Source organism: Fundulus heteroclitus, unplaced genomic scaffold (assembly GCF_011125445.2).
Source record: "Fundulus heteroclitus isolate FHET01 unplaced genomic scaffold, MU-UCD_Fhet_4.1 scaffold_46, whole genome shotgun sequence".
In the NCBI taxonomy this organism is placed as follows: Eukaryota; Metazoa; Chordata; class Actinopteri; order Cyprinodontiformes; family Fundulidae; genus Fundulus; species Fundulus heteroclitus.
Window position 1 is genome coordinate 2,626,234 of NW_023396879.1, and position 9,996 is coordinate 2,636,229.

Consider the following 9,996-nt stretch of genomic DNA (forward strand, 5'->3'; position numbering starts at 1 on the left):
TATTATTATTATTATTATTATAATTATTATTATAGAGGGTAATAGGCATCCTTAGAGGACACCGTTAAAAATAAGCACTGTCCTCAGAATGTGTCCATGGAGAATCAGCGTCTAGGACCTAAAGTCCAACTTGTGCTGAAATGGACTGCAGCCAGAGTCCTGGTTCTGTGTGTTTTATTAAAATACCACTAATACACATCAGTATTCAGTCAATTACTAAACTTATTTTAAATTCTGCCCTTATTGCCTTTATTATCATCGCTGTGTGCATTGTTACTGTTCAGCAGTGTTTCTGAACACGGCTGTGACAGAACGGCCTTTAATAGACCACTGCAGGGGCTGATGGAGGCAAAGGTGGTGTCAAAGTCTGGTGTTGCTTCACTGACCTAAGCTGCTTATTTCAACACGACACAAACCTCAGTGGAGACATTAGGATGAAATAAATATATGGTACTACTACCATATTACCTCGTATTTTAAACACTTGATGTGGTGCAGAACAGGAAGTGAGGTCAGACCAGCAGTGAGAAATAAATCTCCACCATGGTCCCCTGCTGATTGTGACACTAGCTGCACCTGTAGACCCCTTAACAACAGTATAATATAATAATTATTATTATTAGAAAGGTGAGAAGAAGACATCCAGCATCACCGATGGGTTCCTGAGGAGCTGCTGTCTGCGTGGCTGTGTAGCGCCAGCAGGACAGTGACGTAGACGATGGAGGAATATCTCGTTAACGTTCTTAGCATACTAACGATAACTACTGAAAGTAGATCATGAGGTGCAGATCACCTTCATGGGCTGACATTGGTTCTGAAGATGAGTTTTACCTGGTGAGAACGATGGAGAAACCCAACAGATGGACCATGAGTTTACGTTTATTAATCTGTTATCGCCGTATTTCACAAACTGAGGCTGAATGACATCAAATTAACTACTCTGGAGTTACAGAGAGCAACACATGCAATAAACTGTGAAAACTGTTATTTTTCATGGATCTTGAGCTCTAGCCCAGCTGCTAACACGGTGTAAGACACTGGAATAGTCTGGAAAATTTAAAGAACGCTTTTCCAGGCCTTGTCTTTGTAAAGTGCCTTGAGATGACATGTTTCATGAATTGGCGCTATATGAATAAAATTTAATTGAATTAAAAAACTGTATGAGTTTGTATGCACAGCATGCAGAAATATGAAGAGATTATCAGTGTGTAGAGCCTTCGTCTCCTCTGGGTCTCACTGGTCCACAGTGGTCTACAGGCTACGCTTACTTATAGGATGAACTGCTGATCATACAGTATACCACCATTATTAGATGAAATGTTCAGTGCTGAACTAGACGGTATAGATGCCTTATATGCTGTTAAATGTCGCCAATGAATAACCAACCTCCATCTTTCCCTCTTCCAGCCCCAGTAATCTGATGTTCTTTCAGAAAGTCCTGTTATCCTGGTTGTTAATTCGGGTCCAGAGTTGCTCGACTTGTTTAGGTAGCTTCTTTAGCTAATTTAGCCACACCTCACCGCACCACATGACTCCTCACCAGCTGCTTACCCTAACCCTGAACCCTTCGTCTGGTCTCCTTCCCCTGAGTTTGTCTGGGGCTTCCTGCTTCCATGACTTTTTGGCTGTCCAGATGTTCCTAAATCACCTACTGATCAAAGGTCAATGATGTCATCCAGCATCCTCAACGGGGGATGAGGCTGAAGCTCAGCGGCCAAAGCTTGTCCTACCTGTTTTCTGGTGCCCTGTGACTTCAACTGGCTGTTATGGTGGGCGTGGTGGCATGTGGCTCGGTCAGCTCCATCAAAGCTCTGTGGGAGACGAGGATCAAGAGAGGAAGGGAGGAGGAGGAAAAGAGGAGAACATCCAGAACCGGGACATCAAGCAGGTCAGACGCTGCTCCTGTTTTCCTGTTGCTTAACAGTTATCTGTAGCCGTGAGCATCTTCAGATGGTTGTCACTGTAATACAGCATGTAAGCCTCAAGGCTTTAATCCTGTTTACTTTGGACACCATGGAACCGCCTCCTGCTGTCATGGTGCTGAGCATTAAGGTCCGGGCCAGGTCCAGTTAGAACCCCAGTTAGAACCCCAGTTAGAACCCATACCGATACCAGATAGCCAGAGACTTGTTCAGCTTCCAGTTCCAAGTACTTCTTCCTCTAATGCTGATTGGATTTTTAAAGCTCCTCTGGTATAGAGTCATCTGAGGGTTCTGATATATAAACTAAACAGGTCCAGTTCAGTCAAGTTAAAGTTCTGTGTCATCAGATTTAGAGCTGTTCTCTTTAGAAACGGACCGTCTCCATATTAAACTGAACATGCCGCCGGGTGCTAACAGACATTCTTATGTGGTTCTGGGATCAAGCTTCAGAAAACCAGACTGAGATCCCTTTACCGGGTTCCACCTGATTTCTAACTGCTATTAAACTTTCTGGGTCAGACTGGGCGTCCAGGTCTGGGAGGACCGTGCGGTTCTGGCTCGGCTGAAGGAAAAGCTGCAGACAGAAGATGGCAGACTGGTTCTCCGGATTGAACAAGAGGAGTGGAAGGTAAACCATGCAGGGTCTGGACTGGCCTTTCTGATCCAGAACATCTAGTTGACGTGTTTTCATTCTCTCAGAGCTTGCCAGGAGCCCTGGTCCAATTCATTCAGGTCCAGGAGTGGCAGATCCACCGGACTGGCCTGCTGAAGATTCCTCATTTCATCTCCAGCTTCCAGAACCTTCTGGTTCTGGATCTGTCCCGCAATGCAGTCACTGAGATCCCAAAACAGATTGGTGAATACCACCACACTTACACCAACATACTTCCTGTGGTGATCTGGATTTAAAGAACTTTGAGGACACAGACGGTACCTCAGCGTAGCCTCAGTTTACTTTCCCTGGTTCTGCTTTCAGGGAAGCTGACCCGGCTCAGAGAACTGCTGCTGAGTTACAACAGAATCCGGGTTGTCCCTGAAGAACTGAGTGGATGTGAGAGTCTGGAGAGACTGGAGCTCGCTATGAACCGGGACCTCCACAAGCTCCCAGACCAGGTACGAGTCCGGACCAGGTACCAGTCCGGACCAGTTAGGAGTCCAGACCAGTTAGGAGTCCAGACCAGGTACCAGTCCGGACCAGGTACCAGTCCAGACCAGTTAGGAGTCCAGACCAGGTACCAGTCCGGACCAGGTACCAGTCCAGACCAGGTACCAGTCCGGACCAGGTACGAATCCAGACCCGGTACCAGTCCAGACCAGTTAGGAGTCCAGACCAGGTACCAGTCCGGACCAGGTACCAGTCCAGACCAGGTACCAGTCCGGACCAGGTACCAGTCCAGACCAGGTACCAGTCCGGACCAGGTACGAATCCAGACCCGGTACCAGTCCAGACCAGTTAGGAGTCCAGACCAGGTACCAGTCCGGACCAGGTACCAGTCCAGACCAGGTACCAGTCCAGACCAGGTACCAGTCCAGACCAGGTACGAATCCAGACCCGGTACCAGTCCGGACCAGTTACAAATTCAGCCCAGTTACGAGTCCAGACCAGGTACCAGACCAGACCAGGTACCAGTCCAGACCAGGTACCAGTCCGGACCAGGTACCAGTCCAGACCAGTTACCAGTCCAGACCAGTTACCAGTCCGGACCAGGTACCAGTCCAGACCAGGTACCAGTCCGGACCAGGTACCAGTCCGGACCAGTTAGGAGTCCAGACCAGGTACCAGTCCGGACCAGGTACGAATCCAGACCAGTTAGGAGTCAAGACCCTGTACGAGTCCAGACCAGGTACCAGTCCGGACCAGGTACCAGTCCGGACCAGGTACCAGTCCAGACCAGGTACCAGTCCGGACCAGTTACAAATTCAGACCAGTTACGAGTCCAGACCCGGTATGAATCCAGACCAGGTACCAGTCCAGACCAGTTAGGAGTCTAGACCAGGTACGAGTCTAGACCAGGTACCAGTCCAGAGCAGTTACGAGTCCAGACCAGGTACCAGTCCAGACCCAGTACGAGTCCAGACCAGGTACCAGTCCGGACCAGGTACCAGTCCGGACCAGTTAGGAGTCCAGACCAGGTACCAGTCCGGACCAGGTACGAATCCAGACCAGTTAGGAGTCAAGACCCTGTACGAGTCCAGACCAGGTACCAGTCCGGACCAGGTACCAGTCCAGACCAGGTACCAGTCCGGACCAGTTACAAATTCAGACCAGGTACCAGTCCAGACCCAGTACGAGTCCAGACCAGGTACCAGTCCAGACCAGGTACCAGTCCAGAGCAGTTACGAGTCCAGTTGATGTACGAGTCCCGTCTTCTAGTCCATGTGTTAAAGCAGGAGAAGATTTTATACCATTTCTGTGAACCTGAACTATAGATCTATAGATCTGACCCAGTTGACCTGGTTCTGTTGGTCTCTGAACTCTAGCTGAGGAACCTGAAGAGGCTGCAGCATCTGGACCTGTCCATGAATGACTTCAGCTCCTTGCCTGATTGTGTGGTTGCCATGCCAGGGCTGGAGTGGCTTGACATGGGAGGGAACCGCCTGCAGCTCTTACCTGATGATATCCACCGGTGAGTGACGGAGAAACACCTGAACTCCACCCATTCCACCCACAGCCAACAACGAACGGTCATGTCTGTCCTCAGGATGGAGAAGCTGCACACGCTGTGGCTGCAGAGGAACGAGCTGGAAAAACTCCCAGAGAACATCAGCAGGATGGCAAGTCTGGACACGCTGGTCCTCAGCAGCAACAAGCTGAGAGACATCCCATCACTGATGGAGGACATGACCAACCTCAGGTACGTCTGAGTAAACTCAGGTACGTCTGACCGGCCTCAGGTACGTCTGACCGGCCTCAGGTACGCCTGACCAGCCTCAGGTACGTCTGACCAGCCTCAGGTACATCTGACCAACCTCTGGTACGTCTGACCAACCTCAGGTACCGTCCGTCCGTCTTCTCCCTCTTATCTGGGGTCGGGTCGCGGGGGTAGCAGCTTCAGTAGGGAGGCCCAGACGTCCCTCTCTCCAGCCACTTGGGCCAGCTCCTCAGGAGGAACCCCAAGGCGTTCCCAGGCCAGCTGGGAGACATAGTCCCTCCAGCGTGTCCTGGGTCTTCCCCTGGGCCTCCTCCCGGTGGGACGTGCCCGGAACACCTCACCAGGGAGGCGTCCAGGAGGCATCCTGACCAGATGCCCGAGCCACCTCAACTGGCTCCTCTCGACGTGGAGGAGCAGCGGCTCTACTCTGAGTCCTCCCCGGATGACTGAGCTCCTCACCCTATCTCTAAGGGAGAGCCCAGACACACTACGGAGAAAACTCATTTCAGCCGCTTGTATCCGGGATCTCGTTCTTTCGGTCACGACCCAAAGCTCGTGACCATAGATGAGGGATAGGAACGTAGATCGACCGGTAAATCGAGAGCTTCGGCCTTTTGGCTCAGCTCTCTCTTCACCACAACGGATCGGTACAGCGCCCGCTTCACAGCAGACGTCTGCACCAATCCGCCTGTCCATCTCCCGCTCCATCTCCCCTCATTCGTGAACAAGACCCCAAGATACTTGAACTCCTCCACTAGGGGCAGGCACATCCTCCCCAACCCGGAGAAGGCACTCTACCCTTTTCCGGTTCAAGACCATGGTCTCGGATTTGGAGGCACTGATTCTCATCCCTGGCCGCTTCGCACTCGGCTGCGAACCGCTCCAGTGAGAGCTGTAGATCACGCCCTGATGAAGCCAATAGGACCACGTCATCCGCGAATAGCAGAGACGCAATCCTAAGGCCACCAAAGCGGATCCCCTCAACACCTTGGCTGCGCCTAGAAATTCTGTCCATAAAAGTTATGAACAGAATCGGTGACAAAGGGCAGCCTTGGCGGAGTCCAACTCTCACCGGAAACGAGTCCGACTTACTGCCGGCAATGCGGACCAGACTCTGACACCGGTCGTACAGAGACCTGACAGCCCTTATTAAAGGGTCCGGTACTCCATACTCCCGGAGTACCCCCCACAGGATCCCCTGGGGGACACGGTCGAATGCCTTCTCCAGATCCACAAAGCACATGTAGACTGGTTGGGCAAACTCCCATGCCCCCTCCAGGATCCTGCTGAGGGTATAGAGCTGGTCCAGTGTTCCACGGCCAGGACCAAAACCACACTGCTCTTCCTGAATCCGAGATTCGACTATCCGACGGACCCTCCTTTCCAGAACCCCTGAATAGACCTTACCAGGGAGGCTTAAGAGTGTGATTCCTCTGTAGTTGGAACACACCCTCCGGTCCCCCTTTTTAAATAGGGGGACCACCACCCCAGTCTGCCAATCCAGAGGAACTGCCCCCGATGTCCACGCAATGTTGCAGAGCCGCGTTAACCAACACAGCCCCACAACATCCAGAGCCTTAAGGTACTCAGGGCGAATCTCATCCACCCCTGGGGCCTTGCCACCGAGGAGCTTTTTAACAACCTCGGCAACCTCAGCACCAGAGATGGGAGAACCCAACCCAGAGTCCTCAGGCTCTGCTTCCTCAATGGAAGACGTGTTGGTGGGATTAAGGAGGTCTTCAAAGTATTCCGCCCACCGAAACACAACGTCCCGAGTCGAGGTCAGCAGCACACCACCCCCACTGTAAACAGTGTTGGTACTGCACTGCTTCCCCCTCCTGAGACGCCGGATGGTGGACCAGAATCGCTTCGAAGCCGTACGGAAGTCTTTCTCCATGGCCTCTCCGAACTCCTCCCACGCCCGAGTTTTTGCCTCGGCGACCAGCCGAGCCGCCTGCCGCTTCGACTGCCGGTACACATCAGCTGCTTCCGGAGTCCCACAGGCCAAAAAAGCCCGGTAGGACTCCTTCTTCAGCTTGACGGCTTCCCTCACCGCTGGTGTCCACCAGCGGGTTCGAGGGTTGCCGCCGCAACATGCACCGACAACATTGCGGCCACAGCTCCGACTAGCCGCCTCAACAATAGAGGCGTGGAACATTGTCCATTCAGACTCAATGTCCCCCGCCTCCCTCAGGACGTGTTTGTAGTTCTCCCAGAGGTGGGAGTTAAAGCTCCGTCTCAACCTCAGGTACGTCTGACCAACCTCAGGTACGTCTGACCGGCCTCAGGTACGTCTGCAGGTCAGTCGCCCGTCTTTAAGCTAGCCCGTCCATCCCACCTGAGCCTCATTACCTGTCGGTCTCTTGTCTGTCCACCTGAAGGCGTCTCTGTGCTGTCGACTGATTTCTGGTTTCTTCTCAGCAGGTTTGTGAATTTCAGAGACAACCCTCTGACCGTGGAGGTGAGTCTGCCTGCGAGGAGGAAGGCTGAGGACGAAGAGGACGAAGAGGACGGAGAGGACGACAGGGAGATGTTTGGGCGGGACTTCATGCACCTGTACATCCAGGAGGCCAGGAAGAGATCGTACGCCGTGCTCAACATGCACTGCGTCAACCGTTAGTACTCAGAGTTCTGGCCTCTAACCGTAACACGGCCCAGAGGGAACCGGCTCACTGAGGCAGAACCGGACTAACCGGACTAACCACACCATCTCACTCGTTCTATAACCTTCATGGTTCATGAGGCGGGTTGATTAACGGCGGTATTAACCGGATCCGTGAGTTCTCTCTGAGATTCTGTTGTTTCTGAACCTTTCAGAGATCGATGAATAATCCCGTTCTCCTGGTTCTGGACCTCTTGGTTCCTCTCACTTCTACAAAGCAGGACACGAAGGAGGACTCAGATCTTTATTTGCAGCTGACAGAAGATCCTTCACAGCGGACTGGCTCAGAACCAGAACACATTTGGATCAAGAAACACGCAGCAGAAAACTGAAATGTCCAAGAAACATTTAGCTGATAATAAAACGGATTTTATATAAAGTCTGATCGTCTTATTTCAGAACACATTGATGCTCCTCTGAAACCCAGATGGACCTGATCCAGCTTCTTCACCTGGAGGAGGAAGAGGAGGGTACTGCAGTCAGCAGGACGTTCTCCAGGGTCACTGCAGCCTCGGCGTAACGAGTCAGGCTGCTGCGGAACCCTCTGGTTCTCAGGAAGTCCCGTCTGCCGCTGTCGATCAGCAGCTTGCAGAACCGACCGAGCTGCTCCCGTTCTGCTGCTGTCCAGAACCTGCAGAACCACCGTAGGGTTAGAACCTGCAGAACCACCGTAGTTTAGAACCTGCAGAACCACTGATAGATCAGAACCTGCAGAACCACCGTAGGGTTAGAACCTGCAGAACCACCGTAGTTTAGAACCTGCAGAACCACCGTAGGGTTAGAACCTGCAGAACCACCAGACAAACACGGATGCAGAGGTAGCATCGATTCAAATGTTCGAGTTAGTTAAGAAATTCTAGTTAAAAACTGAAATTTGCAGGTTACTGCATAGAACAAATAAGATAAATAGAATAAACTGTGTGGAACATTAATCTTCCTGAATCCCACCAGCTGAGGTTCTGGCCTCGTGTTTAAAGAGATAAAATTACTAATATGAGAAAAAAGTCATAGGAGAATAAAGTGAAAGAAAAGATAAAAGTGGTAACATTATGGGAAAAACGTCATATTATGAGAATTAAGGGAACATTTCCAGAATAATCACAGTTTGCAGAACTATTTCAGTCCTGGAGTAATAGGGCCAGGTTAGATTATTTTAATTATTTTTATTCTTTACGAGAATAAAGTCAGGAGAATGAAGCTAAAGGAATACGAAAATAAACTTGTAATATTGCAAAAATAAAAATATTACAACTATAAAGTATATTCTGAGATACTGTTTAAGTGTCTGAGTCTAACTGCAGATTTGCCCCATTCAACATGGCGGACGCTCTGACGCATCACAGCAGGCAGAAGCCGCCCAATCAGGCGTCTACATTTATGACGCCTGTGGCTCCGCCCTGGTTCTACTGGGTCTGGTTCTGCTTAGGGAGCAGCAGCGCCCTCTGCTGGACGGCAACCACAGCACTGAAAGAAGGTTCATCTAGCATGATGTCACAAACGTTTAATTAACTATTAACCAACGGTTAATGGTTAATTAAACCGTTGGTTTGCTTCCTGGATCTAAAATCTCTCATCACCTCCAGGAAGTAAACCTTCTGCTGCTGGAAGTTGTAGATTTTTAATTATTGGAGGAACGGTTGGAGCCGTAGCTGCTGATGGCAACATTTACCCGCTCGGTGCCTCCGTCTCTTCTGCCGCTTCGTGCTCTTCCACTTCTCCTCTCTGATTGGTCGGACCGTGGGACGCAGCGCTCTGATTGGCCGGTCGGAGCCCACATGTGGCCCAGCTGGACATCCGACAGAAGGCGGAGAACTCTGCGGCGCCGAGTCCTCTCTGCAGGAAGAACTGCTGACCCACGTAGTGGCGCCACTCACAGCGATGGTGGCAGCACAGAGCCACCGCCAGGCCCAGCACCGGAGCCGGACCGGAACTAGAACCCGGACCGGAACCAGAACCCGGACCGGAACCAGAACCCGGACCGGTACCAGAACCCGGACCGGAACCAGAACCCGGACCGGAGCCAGGCGGGGATGTCGTTGAACTATCCTCTGTTCTCAGCGCGGTTTCCGGCCCTTTAAGGCGTTTCGGAGGCGGTTCCGGATCCTCCATGATTGCGGGCGTCTCCAATAAGCACCGCAGAGCCAGATCTGGGACAGAACAGAACCAGAACCTGAGACGGTGCTGGGGTCATTAACGGGTCTCTGTGTGGTTCTGACCTGTCGCTGCTCCACAGAGATGCTTCCCGACTCCAACCAGCGACAGCTTCCTGTTCCTCAGCAGAGGAACTTTACCTGCAAGCAGAGATGGATCAGAGCGACCTCCACAGAACCCTCAGGTCCAGAACCCTCAGGTCCAGAACCCTCAGGTCCAGAACCAACAGGTCCAGATCCGCTGGGTTCTTACTGAGATCCAGGTGCTGAATGTCCACCTGCAGCCTCTCAAACGCCACGCCTCCATCCTGATGCTTCCCGTCGACCTGGAACAGAGGAACCGCTCACCTCAGAGGGAACGATCATCTCTTCTGGGTTTCACAGAACCG

The 9,996-nt window shown here is 51.7% G+C and overlaps 2 protein-coding genes across 5 annotated transcripts in view; one reads left to right on the forward strand and one right to left on the reverse strand.

Moving 5' to 3' along the window:
• The first annotated feature begins 645 nt into the window (after positions 1-645).
• lrrc39 (leucine rich repeat containing 39) lies at positions 646-7,837 on the forward strand. 3 transcript variants are annotated; one of them, XM_021321619.2, is made up of 8 exons: positions 646-1,888; positions 2,442-2,550; positions 2,622-2,778; positions 2,899-3,035; positions 4,404-4,549; positions 4,625-4,777; positions 7,217-7,410; positions 7,613-7,837. In XM_021321619.2, the coding sequence occupies exons 1-8, from the start codon at positions 1,767-1,769 to the stop codon at positions 7,624-7,626; spliced, it is 1,032 nt and encodes a 343-aa protein (XP_021177294.2). In that variant the 5' UTR covers positions 646-1,766; the 3' UTR covers positions 7,627-7,837. The 3 variants fall into 3 exon arrangements, with proteins under 3 accessions (XP_021177294.2, XP_012728102.2, XP_035987688.1); XM_012872648.3 differs by having other exon boundaries at positions 652-1,888; positions 7,220-7,410; XM_036131795.1 differs by lacking the exons at positions 7,217-7,410; positions 7,613-7,837 and adding an exon at positions 4,818-4,856 and having other exon boundaries at positions 657-1,888.
• The window catches only part of trmt13 (tRNA methyltransferase 13 homolog), a 7,952-nt gene continuing 5,643 nt past the window's right edge, over positions 7,688-9,996 (reverse strand). For both annotated transcript variants that reach the window (XM_036131793.1, XM_036131792.1), the window contains 4 exons: positions 9,861-9,933; positions 9,674-9,748; positions 9,127-9,604; positions 7,688-8,088 (listed from right to left, as the gene is read on the reverse strand). In XM_036131793.1, the coding sequence (XP_035987686.1) occupies positions 7,905-8,088; positions 9,127-9,604; positions 9,674-9,748; positions 9,861-9,933 (810 nt within the window). In that variant the 3' untranslated portion in view covers positions 7,688-7,904. The remainder of the gene's footprint in view (positions 8,089-9,126; positions 9,605-9,673; positions 9,749-9,860; positions 9,934-9,996) is intronic.

Excerpts from the sequence above, each read along its gene's own strand:
- lrrc39 (XM_021321619.2), top strand. The coding sequence starts at position 1,767 with ATGGTGGGCGTGGTGGCATGTGGCTCGGTCAGCTCCATCAAAGCTCTG. Across the intron at positions 2,779-2,898 it reads TGAGATCCCAAAACAGATTG|GGAAGCTGACCCGGCTCAGA; the intron begins GTGAATACCACC and ends TTCTGCTTTCAG. Across the intron at positions 4,778-7,216 it reads GAGGACATGACCAACCTCAG|CAGGTTTGTGAATTTCAGAG; the intron begins GTACGTCTGAGT and ends GTTTCTTCTCAG.